At 61.6% G+C, this 23180-nt stretch overlaps 1 protein-coding gene across 1 annotated transcript; it reads left to right on the plus strand.

Moving 5' to 3' along the window:
• Positions 1-724: 724 nt before the first annotated feature.
• EPS8L2 (EPS8 signaling adaptor L2) lies at positions 725-19448 on the plus strand. The gene is made up of 21 exons (XM_055583265.1): positions 725-776; positions 3040-3100; positions 3204-3259; positions 4027-4091; positions 12686-12847; positions 13209-13358; positions 13454-13533; positions 13611-13753; positions 13832-13902; positions 14060-14186; positions 14344-14432; positions 14566-14640; positions 14881-15029; positions 15123-15252; positions 15363-15475; positions 16815-16920; positions 17511-17654; positions 17877-17946; positions 18055-18235; positions 18355-18487; positions 18559-19448. Exons 2-21 carry the CDS (start codon positions 3057-3059, stop codon positions 18640-18642), a joined length of 2172 nt encoding a protein of 723 aa, XP_055439240.1. The 5' UTR covers positions 725-776; positions 3040-3056; the 3' UTR covers positions 18643-19448.
• Positions 19449-23180: the final 3732 nt, after the last annotated feature.

The following is a 23180-nucleotide window of genomic DNA, read 5'->3' on the forward strand; positions in this document are numbered from 1 at the left end:
TTGGGGCCTGGCCTGAGGCCAGGGGTTGCTGCCTGGAGCGCCTTCACACCGACTGCCTGGCCACTCAAGGACAGCCTGGGCCATAGGCATCCCAACCCCCGCCAAGGAACAACCCCACCCCTCACGGAGTGCCCACCTGGGCTGGGCAGCGTGAAGAAAGACTTAGGAGGACGCCTCTCCACCCCCCACCTGGCCGGCTCAGGGCACAGGACTGCAGGGTCTCTGGCCAATGGCCCTACCTTGGAGACTCATAGACTGAAACACGGCCCTGGCGCCCCCTCCAGACCAGAGGGGCACCAGGCGAAGAGAATGGGCCTCGGTCCCCGAGTCCTGGGGCCCTGAGGCTGGGGGCACCTAGCAGGGGCACGTCTGCCCTCCCCGGGGATCTGCAGGCAGCTCGGCCTGCCGGCAGGACCTCGAAACCTCAAGGTGCGCCCTCCTGCGCACCCCCCGCGAGGGACGGGCTCGCGGCCCCGCCCGCGCGCCCACCGGCAGCCCCGCTCTCCGGGTGGGGTTTGCGCAGGTAGAAGGCGTGTGTGGTGGGGGCACTGTCCCGGGAGCCTCGGGGGCGGGGCATTCGCGTGCCCCCGCCCCTGCCCAGGGCCAGCCCGCGCGAGGTGACTAACCTGCCGCTCAGGTTCCTCCCCGCGCCCCGCCCCGGCCCCTCCGCGCGCCCCTCCCTCCTTCCGAGCCAGGCACCGACAGACGGGCGGGCGGACGCGCGGACGAAGGGACCAGCGGACGGACGGCCAGGAGCGGGGCTGCGAGAAAAGCAGGTGAGCGCCCCGACCCCGCTCGGAGCCCGCACCGGCTCGGCGCTGGAGCGACGGACGGCGGGTCCCCGGGCCTCGGTTTCCCCAGGTGGCGGCACGACGCGGGGCTCCGCCTGGGTCTACAGGCCGGGCTGGGCCGCGCGGGGCATAGGCGAGAGGGGCCGCGCCGGGTCCGCGGGGTTTTCCCTGGGCTGGCGGCCAGGAGCGGGGCCTGCGGCCTGGCCTGCCCCGTCTGGTCCTGGGGCGGCGCCGTGAGCTGGGGATGTTTGTACGCCAGTGGCTTCTGAGTCAGACAGCCCCTCCCAACCTTGGGCTCAGTAGGAGGAAGCCCCTCCTCCAGTGAAGAAGGTGTTGAGGGGGTTCTCCTGCCCCTCAAAGGCCTTGGACCCCGCCCCCCGACCCCGATGCCAGGCAGGCTGGGGGCTCCTTTGGGGCCGGCTTCCTGGGTGTGGGAGCCGGGGAGTGAGCCCCAGTCCAGGGTCAGGCACTCGGTCAAGTCTAGGGTGTGGGAGGTGGAGGGCAGGGGGAGCTGGGGGCCCCGTGGTGCGGCCCATGTGCCTCCAGTCTGGGTTGTGCTGGCCTGGCCTGGGCAGCCCCTGTGTCTCAGGTGTCTGCCATGGCAGGGGAGGTCGGTGGGCAGGGCTCCCGGGCTTCTGAAGTGCCCACTGACCACCTGTGTCCCTGCCCCCAGATAGTCAGCCCCAGCTCTGCTGGGAGGCAGGGCCTGGCGGGCAACTCCTCTGCCCCGGCCTCCGCTAGGGCAGCTGACCCTGGGACCCCCTACTCCGCTCCAGCCTTGCCCATGGCAGCAGTGACTCCTGCCCCACCCAGCAGTGCCCGCAGCGTCCAGACCTGGGCACAGCCCAGCCGGAGGGGCTCCCCCGTCCCAGGGCCCCACCTGGCTCCCTGGCCTCAAGCTGACTCCTCCCCAAGGTCACTCTTCTGGGAGCTGGAATTTGAACTTGGAGCTGGTCCCTCCGCCCTCCCTGCCCTGCTGGGGCCTCCTCCCCTCCAGGCCTGACCGGCACAATATGCGGTCATCCCTGTGCACCCGGAAAATGGCCACAGTGCAACCGAAGTGCAGCCCGTGGCCCTCAGGGCCAGTGCCGGCCCCACCCCAGCCGGCCGAAGCCCGTGCTCCCCACTCCCGCCCTGTAGGCAGCCCCTCCCCCAGCTGCTCCCCAGCCCAGATGCCAGCGCCTAGAATCACCTTCCTGGCCAGCCCTGAGCCCCCCACCCCACCCCAGGGAGTCAGAGAACAACCCAGGTGTCCGCCCACAGGCCTGGGTTTCACCCAGCGGTGTGTGTGTGTGTGTGTGTGTATTGGACACACGTGCCCAGCACCCTCAGCTCAGCCCGCCAGGAATCCCACTAAGCAAACACTCCGGTTCACCTACTGAGGTCAGAAGCATTCCGGACATTCTCCACAGACAGATGGGCAGAGGAATCTTGCCAAGTCCAGACCCTGGGGATGTGGGGGGGTGACCTGAAGCCCCCAGTCCCTCAACCCTCTTGGGAGCTTCTCTGTAGGTAGAACCTGGTCAAGCCAGAAAGTCTTAGGCAGTCCCTGCCCTGGATGCCAGCACCCCTGGCTTGTGACCCGACCCTGCAGGCCCCTAACACTAAAGCCACAGATGGATGGTGTCACCGGTGACATCTGCTGGGTGCAAGTGTGGGCCCCGGTGTCCCCACGGAGCACAGAATCCCACAGGGCACGTCATCCTGGCCCAGGGATGCCAGGCTGTGCTTGGCACCCAGGGGGTGGCTCTGTGTCCCTAGGCCCCTGCCTCCCTCGCCAGGCTATCGCCTCAGTCTCTGCTGCCTTGTCTGGCTCTGACCTGCCTCAGGGCCTTTAAACTTGCTATTCCCTCTGCTTGGAAGGTGCCTGCTTCCCCTGAGGCCCTTGCAGAGCCCCGGGACATCTTCCTCAAAACTCTACCCCAGACAGCCTCTGGGGCTGGGGCCCCCCTGCTGGCACACCCTGGGGGCCCCTGAGCACCAGCCGGGACGTGGAGCAGGACTGGGCCTGCTGTGTCCAGAAGGCTGGGCTCTGCTCCCTGAGGACCACCTGCCCAGGCACCCTGCGGAATCTGGCCAGGCCCTGGCCTGGGGGGTGGGGAGGAGGAGACCCAGGCCCCGTATGGGAGCGGCAGGGCCCCGGCCGGGTCCGGCCGAGGGGTCGCTTGATTCCCCTGTCCCCTCAGGTGTGGGCCGGGCACCAAGCCCTGGACTCCGGCCACACTGAGGTCTGCCCTCTTCCCGCCAGCCACCGGCGAGGACACCATGAGCCAAGCAGGGTCCGTGAGCTGTTGCCCGGGTGCCGCCAAGTGAGCCCCCGCCCCACCCGCCCCCCCCAACACCCCCACCCGCCCCGCCGTCCCAAGGGAGGGGTGTGGCATGGCCCCACCCTCACCAGCCCCTCCTCTGCAGTGGCAGCCTGGGCCGGTCTGACGGTGTGCCCAAGATGAGTGCCAAGGACCTGTTTGGTGAGTGAGGTGTAAGAACAGGAGGCTGGGGACAGCTCAGCGGGGAGGGTCTCCCCTACGGCCCTCCCCAGGGCTGTGCCAGGCCCCCACCGGGGAAGACAGATCAGCCTGGGCCCCCAGAGGAGGCTCCTGGGCCCAAACCAACCAACAGGTGCTCAGGCCCCGCCTCCAAACTCTGGCCACAGAACAGCCCTCCCCCAGTGGGCCGGTAAGGGGAGAGGCCTTAGGAATAATTCAGGGAGCATCAATATTGATTCTCTGCGCTCCTCTCTGCCACCCGATCCTCCGGGGGGGAGGGTGCCGGGGCTCCTGCTGGGCTGAGTGCCAGGTGTCTGCTCCTGGAGGGCGGGGCCTGGCCAGCCCCCTCCCCAGCTCTGACCTTCCCCCAGTCATGCAGGCCCTGGAAAGCAAGGAGCCCCGGGAGGGGCAGGGAGATGGTCTCTGGCAGCTCTTAGAATCGGGGCAAGGCCTGGACGAGACCCCTCCCCAGGCAGGTGGGCCCGTGGCCTCCGCGGGGAGAGGCTGAGCCTCCTACACCCGCTCCAGGGCAGACCTGGGCACAGCCGTGCCTTCACCTCGCGGAGCTGGGGATCCCTCCTGTGGACAGAGGGAACCCCAGGTTCTGCCAGGAGAGGCCGCCCCCTATTCTGCGTGCCCGCGTCCGTCCTGGCGGTCATGAGGGGCCCACAGGCAGCCTGCGCTCTGGCCTCCCCTTGGCCCTGCCCGGGTCCTGCCTGTTGGGCCGAATGACAGCGTCTCCTGTTCAGAGCAGAGAAAGAAGTACTCCAACTCCAACGTAATCATGCACGAGACCTCCCAGTACCACGTCCAGGTGAGCCCCCCACCCCGCAGGGCGCTCCTCTGCTCTGTACTCCCAAGTCCCCAGGCCAGTAGGGAAACGGAAGCCCCGGGAGGCATGGTCCGGCAGCAGGCCACATTCTGAGCTCCCAGCAAGTGGGGGGCCCCCCTCCCGTCCTGGGAGCTCCCAGTGTGAGAGCCGCAGGAGCCCTGGGGCTGCGTCAGGGAGAGGATGGGCTCTGGGTGCCCCTGCAGCCCTCAGACGGAGGGCCAGGTCGGGAGAAAACTGTCCTCCTGGCCCCACAGCGGAGGCTGGAGCGGGAGGGTGGAGCCATCAGACTCGCTTCTCAGCTCCTCCTGGGGGCCTTGACAGCCACTCCCATGGAGCTGGGAAGGATGGGCGACCGCACCATCTGAGAGCTCTAGACCAGCTGACAGCTCAGGAGGCCTTTGCTCCCGGGTCAGTTTTAGTTCACATTTAGAACCCAGGAAACATGTTTTTTAAATGACCTTCCTGTTCCTGGCAGCTGGCAAGTTCCTGGTTCCTGGTCACTGTCCAAACCTGTAGGACAAGAGGGCTGGGAAAGGATGAGGAGGGAGGAAGGGGGGGGGTACCTGGAGCAGGAAGGTGAGAGTGGGGTCCTGGAGCAGGAAGGTGGGGGACCCCATAGCAGGAAGGTGGGGGGGACCTTGAGCAGGAAGGTGGGGGGTACCCGGAGCAGGAAGGTGGGGGGACCCTGGAGCAGGAAAGTGGGGGGTACCTGGAGCAGGAAGGTGAGAGTGGGGTCCTGGAGCAGGAAGGTGGGGGACCCCATAGCAGGAAGGTGGGGGGGACCCTGAGCAGGAAGGTGGGGGGACCCTGGAGCAGGAAAGTGGGGGATACCTGGAGCAGGAAGGTGAGAGTGGGGTCCTGGAGCAGGAAGGTGGGGGACCCCATAGCAGGAAGGTGGGGGACCCTGGAGCAGGAAGGTGGGGGACCCCATAGCAGGAAGGTGGGGGGGGTCCTGGAGCAGGAAGGTGAGAATGGGGTCCTGGAGCAGGAAGGTGGGGGACCCCATAGCAGGAAGGTGGGGGGACCCAGAGCAGGAATGTGGGGGGACCCTGGAGCAGGAAGGTGGGGGAGTCCTGGAGCAGGAAGGTGCGGGGGTCCTGGAGCAGGAAGGTGGGGGGACCCTGGAGCAGGAAGGTGAGGGTGGGGTCCTGGAGCAGGAAGGTGGGGGATCCTGGAGCAGGAAGGTGAGGGTGGGGTCCTGGAGCAGGAAGGTGGGGGATCCTGGAGCAGGAAGGTGGGGGATCCTGGAGCAGGAAGGTTGGGGAACCCCGGAGCAGGAAGGTGGGGGGACCCTGGAGCAGGAAGGTAGGGGGGTCCTGGAGCAAGAAGATGGGGGAGACCCTGAAGCAGGAAGGTAAATACCTTCCTCCCCATAGAACCCTCCATGCCCCAGAAGCCATGGGAGTCACTGCTTTCTGAGCCTCAGCCTTCTTGTCTAGAGAGCGGGTCCACTGAGCCAAGGGGGTCCTAGGGCTCTTGCCCGGGGCTGTGCTGTGATCAGCCCCTCGTGCCAGCCTGCCCAGGAGGCCTCTGTTCAGCCAGCTCGTGCCTGCTGCTGGCTCAGCACCCAGGGCAGCCCTCCGCAGAGGGACTTTGCCCTCCTGGTGAGGAGCCACCTGGTCACTGGGGCCTCCCAGCCCTTCTCCTAGATTTTAGTCCAAACTAGCTTGTGAAGGCGGAGAAGGCAATGGCACCCTACTCTAGTACTCTTGCTTGGAGAATCCCATGGACGGAGGAGCCTGGTAGGCTGCAGTCCATGGGGTTGCTGTGGGTCGGACACGACTGAACAACTTCACTTTCACTTTTTACTTTCATGCATTGGAGAAGGAAATGGCAACCCACTCCAGTGTTCTTGCCTGGAGAATCCCAGCGACAGGGGAGCCTGGTGGGCTGCTGTCTATGGGGTCGCGCAGAGTCGGACACGACTGAAGCGACTTAGCAGCAGCAGCCTCTGAAGGACCCCAGCTCAGGACACCTCTTCTGCCCACTCAGCAGCCAGCAGGGCTGAGGAAGTGGGTGATTTGTGGCCCCGCCTGCATTCCCTGGTGGCTCAGAACTGAAAGAATCTGCCTGTAGGAGATGCGGGTCTATGGGTTCCATCCCTGGGTCAGGAAGATCCCCTGGAGAAGGAAATGTCAACCTGCTCCAGTATTCTTGCCTGGAAAATCCCAGGGACAGAGGAGCCTAGTGGGCTATAGTCCATGGGGTTGCAAAGAGTCGGACACGACTTAGTGACTAAACCACCACCCAGATGAGGAAACTGAAGCCGAGAGAGGTGGCGACAAGATCAGACCGACCCTGGCAATGGGAGGGGGTGCCCAAGGCTTGTGGATTTGTTTCTTTATTCCAAACTAACACACCGTGTGGAGAAGGCAGTGGCAACCACTCCAATGTTCCTGCCTGGAGAATCCCAGGGACGGGAGAGCCTGGTGGGCTGTCATCTCTTGGGCTGCGTAGAGTCGGACACGACTGAAGCGACTTAGCAGCAGCAGCCTGTGAAGCTGGCCTCGGGGGTTGGAGCGTGAGGTTCTGCACCAGCGCGCCCAGGACACCGGACGGCCCTGTCCTTTGTGGCTGCCCCCGCCCCCACCCCGCATTGCTCCGCCCTCCATTCCTGCAGTTCCGCGTTTTTGAGAATCCTCTAAAACTGAATTCGTTAGCGTTTACAAGCATCTTTGCTCTTCTGCTTGGTAAACTTATTTCAAAGATGCTGTGTGTACGGAAGAGTTCTCCAGGTCCAAAGCCCCACCTGGCCCCTGGACCTTCGTGGGGTGCTGCCTGTGTCCACGTCAGATGTATAGGCTCCTTGTTGAACAGTGGGGGGTCCTTCGCATTCAGCTAAAGGTGTATGGATAAGAAATACCTCCTCCCAGTCTGGCTTGTCAACGCACATGCATTAACTGTGTTGAAGCGGGTAGAAATGTTTAATTTTGATGACTTCCAGTCACATCCATTTTTTTCTTTCATGGTCAGGTTGCTTTGGGGAGCTTGAGAAGTCTTATCTGCTTCGGTCATTGCTTGACCCAAGGCTCTGAAAACGTCTTGCATTTTCTTATAGATACTTTGTAGTTTGTGTGTGTGCTAAAGTCGCTTCAGTTATGTCCAACTCGTTGTGACCCCACGGGCTGAGATCTTCCCGATTCAGGGATCCAACCCAGGCCTCTTGCGTCTCCTGCATTGGCAGGCAGACTCTACCATTAGCTCCACGAGGAAAGCCCCACTTTGTAGTCGAGGCTGTTACATTTAGATCTGTGTTGCTGTTGCTCAGTCTCCAAGTCCCGTCTGACTCTTCGAGAACCCAGGGACCGCAGCACGCCAGGCTTCCCTGTCCCTCTCCATCTCCCGGAGTTTACCCAAGTTCATATCCATTGCATTGGTGATGCCATCCAACCATCTCATCCTCTGCTGTCCACTTCTCCTCCTGCCCACAGTCTTTCCCAGCAGCCGGGTCTTTTCCATTGAGTCAGTTCTTCCCATCAGGTGGCCAAAGTATTGGAGCTTCAGCTTCAGTGTCAGTCCTTCCAATGAGTATTCAGGGTTGATTTCCTTTAAGATTGACTGGTTTGATCTCCGTGCTGTCCAAGGGACTCTCAAGCGTCTTCTCCAACACCACAGCTTGAAAGCATCAATTCTTAGGCGCTCAGCCTTCTTTATGGTCCTGTCTCACATCTGTACAGGACTACTGGAAAGACCACAGCCTTGACCATACAGACCTCGGCAAAGTGATGTCTTTGCCTTTTAACACACTGTCTAGGCTTGTCATGGCTTTCTTGCCAAGGAGTGATCATCTTCCAATTTCATGACTGCAGTCACCATCTGCAGTGGTTTTAGAGCCCACGAAGAGGGATTCTGTCACCACTTCCACCTTTTAGAGCTATAACCCATTTTAAATTCATTTTTTGGTTTGAGACTCAAGGCTAACCTTCGCTGTAGGGAAGTGCAGTTCCAAGGAAGCTATTTTTTCTCCCTCATAAGCACTTTGGTGCCTTTGTCAAAGATCGACTATTTGGGTCTGGATGGGTCTGTTCCTGGATTCTCTGTGCTTCATACAATTTTACCTCTTCCTACTTATTAACCATCTTGAAACCAGGCAATTTTGTTCTTTTTCTTTAAGGTTTTCTTGACTATTCTAAGTTCTTTGGGCTTGCATTTACATTTTAGAATCAAACTGTCCATTTTCACCCCTCCCCCCAGAAGCCTGCTAGAATTTTGATTTGCACTGAGTCAAGTCCAAGGATCAGTTTAGGGAGACTTAACATTGAGTCTTTCCCACCCACAAACATGGCGGCTCTTCACTTAAAGGTCTTCTCTAATTTCTCTCAGGCCTTTTTTGTGATTTTTACTGCAGAGGTCTCACAGCTCTTTGTTAAAATATTCCTTAGGTGTTTGATTTTGATATACTGTTATAAATTATATCATTTTTTAAATTTAATTTTCCAGTTGTCTTGTAGCATTTGTTTTGTACAACTGAATTTTGTAAAGTGATTGAGTATCCTAAGACTTCGCTGAATTCGTCTATTTGTTTCAGGAACTGCTCGTAGATTCATTGGATTTTTTATGAGTCGTTTTGTCTGCAAATACAGTACTTAATTTCTTAATTTTAAGCACTCCATCTTTCTTACTTTGTTGCCCTTGCTAGAGCCCTCAGGATGGCGCTCCAGAATAATGGTAGTGGCAGCCTTGCCTGTGTCCAGTCCAGGAGAAAGTGTTCCGAATTCCCTGGTTTATAAGCTGCCTGTTTCTGTGGGTACCCTTTACGAGAATGGGAGAGTTCCTTTCCATTCTTTTGTTTGCTGAGAGTTTTTATCACGAAAGTTGTCAAATTTTATCAAGTGCTTCCTCAATTGAGATGTCCTTGCCGTCCTGTTAACGTATGAATCGTGCTGGGTTTTTGGGTGTTTTGGCTGCGTTGGGTCTGCTGTGCTGCACATGGGCTTCCTCTCATTCTGATGCCTTCTCTGGTTGCAGAGCGCGGGCTAAGGCACTCGGGTTCAGTAGCGGGGGCACATGGGCTTAGCTGCCCCTTGGTGTGTGGGATCTTCCTGGAACAGGGATGGAACCTGTGTCCCCTGCTTTGGCAAGCAGGTTCTTAACTACTGGACCACCAGGAAAGTCCTGAATCACTCTGTTTTTTTAAAATGTTGAACCAGCCTTGCATTTCTAGGATACATTTCATTTATTAATGGTTTATTATCTTTTTTATGTGTTGGCAAGACTAATTTGCTAATATTTTGTTAAGGATTTTTTGCACCAATATTTATTAGAACACTGGTCTATAGTTTTCTCTTCCTGCAAAGCCCTTGGTAGGTTTTGGTATCAGAATTATGTTGGCCTTATAAAATGAGTGGAGCGATGTTGCTGCTCCTCTCGTCCTCAGAAACAGTTAATGGAAGGTTGTGACTTTTTCCTTTAAGTATTTGTTAGGATTCACCTGTGAGGCCCTGAATATACAGTTTTCTTTCTGGCAAGGTTTCTTTTATTATGAATTCACTTTTATGCCTGTACGATCTCTAGTTATGTCCCCTCCTTCCTTCTGGTTATTGATCATTTGTGTTTTCTCCATTTTTGTCTTGATCAGTCTTGCTAAGCGATTATCAATTTCATCAATCCTTTCAGAACCAGCCTTGGGCTTTGTTGATTTTTCTGTTTGTTTTACTAGTTTGTTGATTTCTGCTCTTAATTTCCTTCTTCCCACTTGCTCTGGTCTCCTTTTTTAACATTTATTTCTGCGGCTGTGATTCCCTTTTTCCCACTTGCTCTGGTTTCCTTTTTTTATTTTCGCGGCTGTGAGAGGCCTTAGCTACAGCACGTGGGATCTTCCATCTTCACTGAATCTGGTTCCCTGACCAGGGATTGAACACCCGCCCCTGCAGAGTCTTAGCCACTGGGCCACCAGGGAAGTCCCACAGGGTTTCATTTGGTTGTCATTTTCTAGTTTCTTAAGAAGAATGCTAAAAAAAATAAAAATAAAATAAAGAAAGAAAGAAGAAAGAATGCTCAGACCATTGCTATTGCCTTTGGTAACCATAGCTTGTTTCTGAAATCTGTGGGTCTGTTTCTGTTTTGTGAGTAAGTTCATTTGTATCGTATTTTAAAATTAGATTCCACATATGAGTGATGTGTGTTAGTCACTCAGTCGTGTCTGACTCTTCGAGACCCCACGAACTGTAGCCCACCAGGTCCCTCAGTCCATGGGATTCTCCAGGCAAGAACACTGGAGTGTGTTGCCATTCCCTTCTCCAGAGGATCTTCCTGACCCAGAGACTGAACCCTGGTCTCCTTCGCAGGCAGGTTCTTTACCACTTGAGCTACAGGGAAGTCCTATATGAGTGACATCATAAGACAACTGTCTGACTTACTTCACTGACTGTGATAATCTCTAACCCTGTCCACCTTGATGCAACTTGGAATATTTTCTACTTTTCCTTGTGACTTCTTTGGCCCATGGGTTGTTTAGATTTTTCTTCTTTTTAAGCATTTAACAATGTAAACATTTGTGGGCGTGAGTTCCCTCTAGCGCTGCCTTTGCTACATCCCATAAGTTTGGGTACATTTCGTGTCTGTTCTTGGTCACCGGCTATTTTATTTTCCTGGTGATTGATTCCCTTTCACTCACTTGCTGTCTGGAAGTGTGTTGTTCAGTTTCCACAGATGTGGACCCAGAGTAATTAGAAAGATGTTGCTCAATTTCTGGTTAGCAGGTTTCTCAGTTGAGTCTGATATTGATTGCTGATTTAACCCTACTGTGTCAGAGGACACAGGCTGTGTCTTCAGGGGATCGGAACGCACGGGCGGTATGCTTGGTATGCTTTGCAGACAGACTGGCTGCCTGACAGTCTCTGCATGCTTCTGCTCCCTCTCGAAGCTGCCCGTGGCCCTGTAGCCCGGCCTCTGGGTTGTGCGGGGAGCGGGCTTGCAGCTGCACGTGTGCAGGCTGCCTGGGTGGAGACATGAGAGGGAAGCCCCTGGCCCGGCCCGGTGTCACCAACTCCTCCCGGAGCTGCCAGGCGAGGCCCCCTTTCTCCACATCTTAACCGGCCAGCGTCGCCCACAAGAGCAACCGAATGGGGGAAACTCATTCTTAAAGGAATAGTCTCATGAGGCTTCAATCTGCAATTCTGGTATTGAATGAGTCTGCATAAAATTTTCTTCTTTTTTTTTTGGCTGCACCATGTAGCTTGTGGGATCTAAGTTCCCAGACCAGGGACTGGATCCTCGGCAGTCAGAGCTCAGAGTCCTAACCAGTGGCCTGCCAGGGGGGTCCCCGGCATATAATTTTCTAACCAAAGGGTTCCTCCATGTCTATTTCCCTGTAGACTCCCTGTCCATGCCTTGTGTCAATTTTTCAATCGGGCCGTTAATCTTTTATACTTATTTACGTATGCTTTCATTATTTATTCATTTACTGTTGGTGTTCTTAATTATTAAACAAAACAGAGCTCTTAACAAAGTAAGAACTATCATTGTAATACAGATCAATCTTTTTCTATTTAAAAAAAATTAGTCTGCATCAAATCTATTATAGCTATTATTTTGTGTTTTCTCACTTTTTTAGAACTTTGTATGTGGTATTTTTTTCACAAGCAGAATGTTTTTTTAGGTCAAATTTATGGGTTTTGTCTTTTTATTTCCTTTTTTTTTTGTCTTGTGGCCATGCTGTGTGGCACGTGGAATCCTAGCTCCCCAAGCAGGGATCGAACCTGTGGCCCCTGCAGCGGCAGCACAGCCTTAGCCACAGGACCCCCAGGGAAGTCCTGATCTTCTGAGTATCTGGGTTTTCTTCCTGGCTTAGCAAAGTCCCCTGGGGGAGAAGCCTGTCTGAGGTTATGTGAAGTCACCCTTCACGCATCCAGTTCTGTGGCTAAGCCTTGCCTGCTTAAGAGTTTATGTCAGTGTTCACCCAGCTGTCTCAGCACCATTTCCTGAATTCAGCAAAGGTTGGCACAGACACTCGGGGGCTCCTGGGAGGACAAGGCACCTGAGCCAGGCTTCCAGAGAGAGGAGGGGGTGGGCAGGGCTGGCCGCCCGGGGGCCCCTGTGGGCTGCTCACTTCCTCCCTACACGTTCCCCGGGGGCCTGCCGTGGGCCCGGCCCTGTCACGGGAGACAGCGGGCAGGCGGCAGAGAAGCGCGTGGTACCGCACGTAAATCAGGACGATAAACAAAAGGGCAGGTCAGGGAGGTGGTGACAGGGAGGCTGTGGCTGGGCAGTCAAGGAGGAAAGCGCCCCAGGAGCGTCTGGAAGGAAGAGTGAGTTGGGAGCAGCCAGGTGGGCAGAGACAGTAGGAGTGGAGGCCCCGCCCGGCTGCAGGGGACCAGGGGGCCTGCATCCCCGAGCCACGGGCGGACGAGGCTGCGGGGGATGTGTGCAGGGCTGCTAAGGGGTTCACCGGAGCCTGTCTGTGGCCTCCACAGACAGCCCCAAGGTGGGGCTTTGTCTCTTCAGACCCCCAGGTCAGGGCTGTTCCCCTCAGAGCCCCAGGGTTGGCGTGGCCCCCTCAGACCCCAAGGCACAGCCCCTTGGCCCTTGACACCAGGAGGGCTGCACCCAGGGTGACACCCTGCCCACCCACCCAGCACCTGGCTACGTTCATCATGGACAAGAGTGAGGCCATCACGTCTGTGGAAGACGCCATCCGGAAGCTGGTGCAGCTGAGCTCCAAGGAGAAGATCTGGACACAGGAGATGCTGCTGCAGGTCAACGACCAGTCGCTGCGACTGCTGGATATGGAGTCGCAGGTACCTCGGCGGGAGGAGGGCGCGGGCTGGTTCTGCCAGGCGGGTGGCGGCAGCGACCCAGGCGCGCTGAGCCTGTCTGTGGAACCTGAAGGCGGAGAGCAGAGGCCAGGTGGACCAGGCCGGGCTGGAGTCAGGGGAGCCCCGCCCACAGGGCCACGCCCCTCTCGCCAGAGCCCTCCAGGGCTGGACCAAGGCGGGCGAGTGGTGTGGACCTCGCCGGTGCCGGCCGCGTCTTTGCGCCGGTCCCTTCTGGGCCGTGTCTGTGGCGTGAAGGCTACAGGCCAGGCCAGCCAGCCCGTGTCCGTGGCGCCCCCTCCCTGAGCCCGCCCCCGTGAGCCGGTCCCAGCCTCCTGTCCCCCAGGAGGAGCTGGAGAACTTCCCTCTGCCCAGCGTGCGGCACAGCCAGACGGTGCTCAACCAGCTGCGCTACCCGTCCGTGCTGCTGCTCGTGTGCCAGGACGCGGACCAGAGCAAGCCCGACGTCCACTTCTTCCACTGCGACGAGGTGGAGGTGAGGCGGGCGGCCGTGGGCTCGGGGGTGGGGCGGGGGCACGCGTCCCTCCTCAGAGCCGGCCTGACGACCCCCCCCCCCGCCCCACCCCGCAGGCGGAGCTCGTGCAGGAGGACATCGAGAGCGCGCTGGCTGACTGCCGCCTGGGGAAGAAGATGCGGCCGCAGACCCTCAAGTAGGGGCTCGGAGGGACTGGGGCGGCGGGCCTGGGCGGGGGCTGCACCGGGCTGAGCCGCCCCTCGTCCGCCTCAGGGGCCACCTGGAGAAGATCCGGCAGCGGCGGTCGATCCTGCCCGCGGCCCCGGGCCCGGCCCCCATCCCCTTCCAGCGCTTCGGCGGGGACTCCCCTTCCACCAAGAACCGAGTGGGCCTGCTGACACCGCTGGGAGAGCTAGGTGGGCCCCGCGGGGCGGGGCTGGGGGCGGCAGCAGGGGGGGCAGCGGGCCGGTCAGCCGCAGCTCTGCCCCCTGCAGGCCTCCGCCGCCGCGAGTCGCTGGAGGAGGAGCCGCGGGCCGCGCTGGCGCAGAGGATTGAGAAGGAGACGGTGGGTCTCGCGCGGGGCGCCCCAGGCACTCCGGGCCCCTCGACCAGCCCCCCAACCACACCCTCCCCCGGCCCGGGGGCCAAGAGGCAGCAGGTGGGGGTGTCCCTGCGGCGGGTCGGGCCGCCTGAGGTTGACCCCTGCCCTAATCTGACCCCAGCAAATCCTCAACTGCGCCCTGGACGACATTGAGTGGTTCGTGGCGCGGCTGCAGAAGGCGGCGGAGGCCTTCAAGCAGCTGAACCAGCGCAAGAAGGGAAAGAAGAAGGGGAAGAAGGGGCCGGCAGGTGCGGGGCAGGGGCGGGCGCGGGGGCGGGGCGGGGGGCAAAGTGACCCCTGACAGAGGAAGGTGCGGCCGAGCTGGTGGGCAGCCTCAGGCTGAGGCCAGACCCGCCGGGCACGGCGACAGCGGGCCAGCCAGGCTAACTTCCGGCCCCCGTCCAGAGGGCGTCCTCACGCTACGGGCGCGGCCCCCCTCGGAGGCTGAGTTTGTGGACTGTTTCCAGAAGACTAAGCTGGCCTTCAACCTGCTGGTGAGGGCAAGGGGCGCCCCGTCCCGCCGAGCTGACGTGGGGGATGGGGTCCCGCTTGCCCGCGGTGCCACCTCCCCCCACATCCGTGTGCCCGCTGCCCTCCCCCACCCGTGTGCCCGCTCCCCTCCCCCAGGCCAAGCTGCAGAAGCACATCGAGAATCCCAGCGCGGCTGAGCTGGTGCACTTCCTCTTCGGACCTCTGGACCTGGTGCCTGGGGCTGGGGGAAGCGGGGACCTGGGGGCTTGCCGGTGACTGGGAGAAGCAGGTGCCCACGTTGGGCAGTTGGCTGGGGCTGGCATCCACGCTCAGAGCTGCGGACACAGTGGGCCAGCCTGTAGCGCTGCCGGGGATAGAGGGGTTGGGAGATGAGGGGAGGGGAGTGGGGGAGGGGTTGGGGGAGGGGGGAATCGGCCAGCAGCCCCCTCTGAGCCCCGCTGTGCCCCCCAGATCGTCAGCACTTGCGGTGGCCCGAACATCGCTCGCTCTGTGTCCAGGCCCCTGCTGTCCCGCGACGCTGTGGGCTTCCTGCGTGGCCACCTGGTCCCCAAGGAGATGGCACTGTGGGAATCCCTGGGGGAGACCTGGACACGCCCCCGGTAGGGCAGCTGCACGGGGCACACCAGGATGGGGTCCTGAGCGGGGTTGGCTCGGTCAGCGGGCGCAGCTCACCCCAGGCCCTTCCGCCCCAGCTCTGAGTGGCCACGGGAGCCGCAGGCGCCCCCATACGTGCCCAGGTTCCACAGTGGCTGGGAGCCACCCCTGGACGTGCTGCAGGACGCCCCCTGGGAGGTGGAGGGGCTGGCAGCTCCTGGCGACGAGGTCAGAGCTCCTGCAGCCCCTTCCGACCCCACCTCTGCCCTCCGCTCACTGCCCGCCCTCCTGGCTCAGCCCCTGCCGCACACCAAACCTAGGCGCCTGCTTCCCCACAGCCGGCTCCGGTGAGCCGACCGTCCTTTAGAAACTCCCCGAAGCACGGCCTGGTACCGGAGCCCACGCCCCCAGGAGACGTCCTCCCCCAGGTCAGCTCCCAGCACACTCACAGGTAAGCTCCCCTCAGGGTGAGGCGGGGCGCCGCTCACCCCTCCAGTCACCGAGGCTCTGCTGTGGGCGGCATCACCGGCTCAGTGGACAGGAGTCTGAGCAGACTGGGGGAAGAGTGAAGGGCAGGGAAGCCTGGTGTGCGCGGTTCACAGCGACTGGACGACTGCGGTGGCTTCCTGCCACCAGATGGCGGCCAGAGGCGCGTCCCGACCACCAGCCTTTTCCGCACTGGAGCAGCGTTTCCTTTCAGCTCTGTTGTGTGCGGTTGGGAAAACGTGGAAAGCACGTGTAAATCCACCACCTGATACGTCACCTTTTCCCGTCTCCATGTTTATGCTTTAGAAACTTGTAGAAACGTACTAAACCACTGGACTTAAGTGGTCTCACCGATCCCAGCCACCCAGTCGGGGCTGATTTAGACCCAGCCTCAGAGCCCGAGGAGAAGGCTTAGGGTCCCCATGGGGACAGCCTTCCTCCCCGCTCCATACGCGTTTCCATGGACCACATCTCCCAGCCCCAGGGCCTAGGGGAGTCCCCGTCCTTCCTCCCCTCCTCTCCTCTTCTGTTCTCAGTCCTGGTCTAGACTTGTGTGGGGAGCACCTTACCTCCCAGACCCCAGGATTCAGTCTCAGGAAGGGAGGAGCTGGAATCCATGTTTAGACAAGTGTGCCCCTCCTTCTGCCCCACATCAGCCGCCTGATGCCCCTGGTCCCTGGCCTAGGGTCACCTTTAAGAAACATTTTCATCCTTTGATCTCCAGCCTCTGGCTGGTCCACCCGAGCCCATCCTGACACACCCCCAGCCAGGGCCCCAGGAGCCACCGCATCCCCACCCCCCACGTGCCCGGGTCCTGAGCCCACACCTGTGTGAGCGGTGCCCTTGTGCCCTAGCAGCAGGCTGTCCAGGAGGGATGGCCCAGCACGGGTGACAGGCACAGGCCTGCTCCTTCCAGGGGCCGGGACACCCCGTGTGGTGCGGGTCCATGCGCTGTCTGCAGCGCCAGAGGGGCTGTGGCTCTGAAAGCTTCTGCCCGGCCCCGGATGGTCAGCTGATGCTGTGTCCCCTGGGGGCTGGACCTGGAGACTCCTGAGGGGGCCTGGGCTGGGGCGGGCCTTGCTGTGCCCACAGGCCCCCGCGTGCCACCCGCCTCTGCTGCCCCCCCACGCAGGGGGCCCCAGACGCAACGCGGCTGTCACAGTTTCCAGCCCAGCTGACAGCCGCAGCCTCTGCGCCGCAGACGGGAGGCAGCCACGCACCTGGGAAGCTGTGCCCGGCCCGGCCCCAGGCCGAGGAGAGACCCCAGCCCAGTGCAGGGCCTCAGTCCCTCCTGTCCCACACAGAGGCTACGAGTCTGTGCCAGCCATGGCCAAGTACGTCAAGGTCCTCTATGACTTCACGGCCCGCAATGCCAACGAACTGTCGGTACTCAGGGACGAGGTCCTGGAGGTGAGTGGGGGCTACGGGGGGGGTGTCTCAGAAAAGGCGTCTGCCTGGCCCCGGGGCTCCACTCTGGGTCCTCAGCCTGGCACCCCCAGCACAGCCTGGCTGATCCCCTTTGGGGATCTCAGAGGGGTGTTAAGGGCCCCTGAGCTGGGCAGGACTCAGGAAAAAGGAGGACTCTCCCTGTGCTGGGTGAGGAACCCCCCAACCCAGCAGAGCCTTGTCATTCACATCCACCCGGGAGCCCCTTCAAGGCACTTCCCGTATTTCGTGCCAGTCCTGAATCCAGGCCACCCACTAAAAAGTGGAGCGGCTCAGGGCGGGGAGTGATCTATATCCACAGTCAGGCTAGAGGCTCAGGACACCCCAGGGGGACTGGAAGCAGAGTGGGAGGCCAGGGGCCAGGGGTGCTGGCCAGGATGTGGTCATCATCACGGGACTGGGCATGGGCCGGCTCGGGGGCACTGCAGAACCCGCTCTGGCCCGTTGGTAAAAGGGGCTCCCCCTGGTGGTCCCCAAAGCCCACACTGGTCCCCGTTGCTTGGGCGGGGGCGGGGGCTGAGGACCAGGGCGATGGCGGGATGCGGGGCCTGCAGGTGCTGGAGGACGGCCACCAGTGGTGGGAGCTTCGGAATCGCAGCGGCCAGGCAGGCTACGTGCCCGGCAACATCCTGGCAGAGACCCGGCTGGAGGACGCCCCCCAGGAGCAGGTGAGGGGAGGTCTGCCCTGTCCCACTACGGTCGGCAGGGGCGGGGTGAGGTCGCGAAAGACCCAGCTCGGACTCCTCCCTGCGGGGACTGATGAAAGCTCCCGGGTCTGGGCCCAGGGTGGGAAGGTGGGGCTTCCGAGCAGGTCCTGGGGGTGGGGGGAGGAACGGGGAGTGGGGAGAGAGGCCTGGGGAGGGATGCCGAGCTGACCTAACGGCGCCCCCACCCCGTGCTCTGCCCCCCTCCCCCTGCAGGGAGTGAAATACTGGGGTCCTGCCAGCCCAACCCACAAGCTGCCCCCCAGCTTTGCCGGAAACAAAGACGGTGAGGGATGGGGCCCCTGGACCCCAGCGGCCCGCACCCCGTCGGGAGGCGGCGGGGGAGGGGAGCCCTCGGTCAGGTGGCGCGGGTCTGAGCGCCTGACACCCGCAGAGCTGATGCAGCACATGGATGAAGTCAACGACGAGCTGGTGAAGAAGATCAGCAACATCCGCGCGCAGCCGGCGCGGCCCTTCCGGGTGGAGCGCAGCCAGCCGGCGGCCCCGCCGCTCACCCACGCGTCCGGGCCCCGCGAGGTCCGCGCCTGGCTGGAGGCCAAGGCCTTCAGCGCGCGGTGAGCGGGGGTGGGGTGAGCGGTGGGGCGAGGTCCGCGCCGGGAGGGAGGCCCAGGCCTTCGGCGCGCGGGGTCGGGGCCGCGCCCTCGCCGCGCTCACGCTGGCGCTCGCCCCGCAGGGTCGTGGAGCACCTGGGCGTCCTGACCGGCCCGCAGCTCTTCTCTCTCAACAAGGACGAGCTGCGGAAGGTGTGCGGGGAGGAGGGCGCCCGCGTGTACAGCCAGCTCACCGTGCAGAAGGCCTTCCTGGAGGTGAGCCCGTCCGCCCCGCGGTGCCGGGACGGCGGCTGGCGGGACCCTGACCGACGTCCCCTCTCCCCCAGAAGCAGCAGGGTGGGTCGGAGCTGGAGGAGCTCATGAGCAAGTTCCATTCCAAGACCCAGAGGCGCGCAGAGGAGGACAGTTAGGCCTGCGGCTGGGGACGCGCCCCGCGGCTGGAGTGTTATTTTTGTTCGCTGACGTGTTTCGGACCCAGGACTCGGATGGACAGTCACGCTGGCTGGGGCCCCTGGGGCCTGACCTCGGCTCGGCGCTGCCCCCGCGCACGCCCCCCGGGCCGCCCCCACACTCACCGCAGCCAAACTTGCCGCCAGGCGGTGCCAGCCCCTCCTCCGCCTGCCCCCTGACCCCGGAGCGCTGCCCGTACTCCCTGCTCCCGAGGCCGCAGGAATCCCCAGAGCCGTCAGGGACCTTTCCTCAGGCCTCGCCCCCGCACCCCCTCCCCGCCCCCCAAAGGCCGGCTGCGGGCCGAGGGCAGCAGACCTCAGCCACCCCGCTGCCCTTGGCTCTGAGCTGGCCAGGCTGGTGCCCCTTGAGGGCCTAGACCGCCTCAGCACTCACCCAGTCCTCTGGTCTCCTGGGGTGGCCTGGGGGGCTCCCCCCAGGAGTGGGGTGTGCCTGGGGCACTCCTTCACCGCCTGGAGGACTGAGGACGGACTGAACCCCTTTCACCAGAGGACTGGCCCTGGGAACCCCTCAACGCCCCACACCTGTCCCCAGCGGGCCCCCTCCTCCCCCCCACACCTGTCCCCAGCCCTCCGCGTAGCTCAGGCGCTCAGAGCTTCCTCTGACCCGGTCTTAGGCCTGCTCCGCCTGGCCTGCTGTGCAGTGGGAGGTGAGTCTCGGAGCCCTGGACTCTGCGATCACACCCCAAGGAGGAGAGGTGACCAAGGCTCGGGGATCCACACCATTAAACCACTTCAGTCTCCCAGCAGCCCCGTGTCTGTGTCTTGGAGGTGCGCTGGGGTCGCTGTGGGTTCTGGAGCCCCCCTGGGATTGCACGTTTGGAAGAATTGCTGGGCAGAGGCAGGCAGTGGCCAGGCCGGGCTGGGGACGTTCCCTTGAGGCTGCTCACCCCTCCACACCCGGGCGAGAGGGCCCAGAGGATACTCCTGAGAGCTGTGGCTGTGTGCCCACTGCAGGGCCGCAGCTCTCCCAGCCCCGAGGTCCGGAAGGCCGGATGGGAGGGGTGGGAGCAGGTCTGTCAAACCTCCAGCAGGGAGGGGGCATGAGTCACGGGGTCAAGATCGAAACTAGAAACTAGACTCGGAGGGTGAGCCCCAAGCCACGGGAGGGGCCCCAGAGAGGGCGTGGGGCCTGCGGGGCGGGGCAGGCAGCCGGCGAGGGTGGGGCCGATGCAGGGACTGCGGGCCCTGAAGGCAGGGGTCAGGGGCGCGCACAGGGCGCCTGGCCGGCGGCGAGACCACACCAGGCCCACCCTCGGCGACGGCCTGTGGTGCCCTCTGCTGGCCATTGTGCGCATTGCGAACCGGCAGGCCAGGAGGGGGCGTGCACCTGCTACCTGCCCCTGCACCCCTAAAGCTGGGGGAGGACCCCCCGGGGTTCCAGGGTCTCTGCCTGGTGGGCGACCACAGGACGCTTGGGCACAGAGGCTGGTTATGCCTTTCAGGGTGGGAGATGGTGGTAGTAGGGGGCTGTTCCCTGCCGGGCTGGGCTTCAGAAGCCCTGATGACTCACAGCTCTGTTGGGCCATGCTGGGCCACGTCTGTCGGGCTCAGCCCGGCCGGGTCAAGGGCAGCTGGGGGTGTCTGGTGCCTTCTGGGCAATATCAAGACTTGACCACCACGGAGCCCTCTTCCTGGGAAAGGAAGGTGCTCCCTCCAGCTCCAGGCCTTGAGAGGAGTGTCCTTGTTCCCATGCCTGGGCAAGATTCCACAGACAAGGAGCTCAAGAGGAAAAGGGGAGAACTGGGCATCCACCCTCCCATCAGAAAGCACAGCCCCCGCTGGGCCAGGACTGCCAGCCCCCCTGCTTGGCTGAGACCCTCCCTGAGCAAGCCTGAGCACCCTAGCCCCCTCCCCCCCGGCTCCCGGGGCAGCCTCTGCTGGCCCAGGGGTGCCCACGCTAGACCTGGAGGTCAGAGGGCAGCCCCAGCGCACCCTCTGTCCCCCCCAGCCAGGCGCTGTCATCAGCTGGATGGCCTGGACTTTGGGGACCCTGCCTCTAGGCTGGGTTAGTTGTCTCTTGGGAGCCCCAAAACCTACACCTGCCTCCTTGCCCAGCCTCCCTCCTCCCCCCACAGGCCACCTCCCGCCACAGCCCCCTCTGGCCCATCCTGCCTCTTGGGCAGCCTGAGGGGACCCCACTCCCCCAGCTCCCAGGCCCCCCTTTCCTGACCAGGAGCTGCTGGTTCTGAGGCGCCCCCGCCCCAGGGGTCTGCTCAGGTTGCAGGGCTCCCTGTCCCCCAAGGACAGACACGTGCAGGGCCCAGGTCACTCAGCTATTGAGGTCCCTGCGAGGAATCCCTGTGCTTCCTACCCCAGGGCGTCACTCTGCAGGGCTGCCAGGTTAGGGGGTAACTGAGCACTTCCCTCCCTGGGGCCTAGCGATCTCGGCCCCAGAAGCAGGCACAGACAAGGCACAAGGGCCAGGGTCCCTGCCTGGAGCCCCAGAGAGGGGCAGAGCCTGGGAGGCCCCCAGCCCACACTGGTCACGCAGGGGAGAGGTGGGGTCTGATGGCACAGCCTGGGGCGGAGGGTGGGGGCTGCGGAGGTTTGACCACAGGCAGAGCGGGCCATCTCGCCCAGCGCCCGCCCAGCTGTGCTGCCCACGGATGTCCCCACCAACAAGGCCGGCTCTGTGCTGTGGACAGGCTGTCTTTGTGGCCGCCTTCCCACCCGTGGGCCTCTGGTTCCCCCCCGTCTCCTCCCCGACTCGGGCCAGGCCAAAAGGCCAGTGGGGCCCAATGCCATTTTGGGTGGAGATTCTTCTTTTCCATTTCTTTCTGACTTTTTCAAAATACTTGACTCCCTGAAAGGTTACTGTACAAAATTAGCACAGGAGGCAAGATGTCTTCACACCCATGTCAGCTGCCGGGATCACAGTAGAGGCACAACGCGTGCCTGTCAGCGGGGGAAGCTGCGCCTGGCAGGGCGGCTTCACGGGTGGCGCTGCTGCTGAGAACAGCTCCGTGTGGAGAAACATAAAACGATCCCTATTAACCCTCCCCCAAAAGTGCTTGCTGTGGGAATTGCTAGGCTAACGTGAGGGGCAGAATTAAAGTTGAAGAGCACCTGGCCTGTTCCGTAGTGACCCCCACAGAGCATCCCCCCGGGCGGGGTCTGCAGGCCCCTGGAGGGCCCTGAACTCCAGACGAGCGTCATAACAAGACAGCGGAATGTTAAAGGCTGGACTGTATCCCCCAGTTCATATAAGGCGCGGTCATTAGGATGGGTCCTGACCCAACGTGACTACTGTCCTTACCAACAGAGGACACTTGGTCATAGACACGCAAGGAGAAGGTCACCTGCAGACAGAGGCGGGGATCAGGCTGCTGCTTCTACAACACGAGGAGCCTCAAAGATCGCAGCCAAGCTGCTGACATCTGGTCTTGGGCTTCCAGCCTCCGGGACTTCGAGACAACGAGTTCCTGGTGTTGAAGCCTTACGGGCTATGGTCCTCTGTTACCACAGCCTCAGAAACTAGTACAGAGTGATTCGCCTTTTCCACGGGGCTCCGGCGGGCACGGATGGTGCAGAAGCCCTGGGGGGTGAAGCTGTTGGCTCCTCGGCGAGGATCCCGGTGTGGCCATGGCAGGACCCCCTCACACACACCCCCGGGAGGAAGTGCCCGAGCGAGCCCGGGGCCTCGGGGTGAGCTGGCAAATGCCCCTGACACAGCGGACTCCAGTCTGGGCCCTCGGCAAGAGCCCTCGGGTGCCAGCCTCCTGCAGCGCTCGCTCGGGCGACGGGTGAACCCCGACCCACGCTGGGCCGGCCGTGCTGTTCACACCTGGGGTCTTGGCAGGCATTTGCCCCCAAACAAGAGAAACAGCAGACAGTTTTGTTGCCATGGTAAATTCGAGCTCTCTACTGGAAATTAGAGTTTTAGAGCCTGCCAGCATCAGCGAGACAGCTCCCCGACCTGCAGGCCCTTCTCCGAGCATGCGATGCTGCTATGAGTCCCACGTGGACGTGGAAAGGGAGGCTCTGAATCCGCATTTTCCAACAACCGATGCGCGATGTTACAGAGTCATGGGGGCCAGAGACCCGTCCTTGGAGCAGGAGGGACCATGAGTCCCCGGGGCCCCAGTGAGCTGCGCCCGGGGTGGGCTCCCCGTCCAGACAGCAGCCGCCCGGAGAGACACCCCGAGCTGGGGTTCAGTGTCGATCGGGGGAGAACGTCTTCGATGACCCAAAAAGGCCGCTCACCTGCTCCTGGTTTCTAGCTACGAGTCCGGGCGAGGCCGGGTTTTCTCTGGATGCTTCGACCAGGATGGTGTCCCCAACAGAATGAAGGTGGGCACGGGGATGAGGTCCAGCTGCTGCTGGGAAGCCCGACGTCAGGGAGATTCGTAAAGACACGTATTCACGCTGCTCTTATTTTTCATAGAAATCTGCTCTTTATGTGTTGAATGCTGGCACCCCAAAATGCCATAAACGGACATGTTGATGAAGCTACTCAGGCTCAGCTACCTTGAGAGTCT

The sequence above is a fragment of the Bubalus kerabau genome, chromosome 5 (assembly GCF_029407905.1).
Source record: "Bubalus kerabau isolate K-KA32 ecotype Philippines breed swamp buffalo chromosome 5, PCC_UOA_SB_1v2, whole genome shotgun sequence".
NCBI lineage: Eukaryota > Metazoa > Chordata > Mammalia > Artiodactyla > Bovidae > Bubalus > Bubalus kerabau.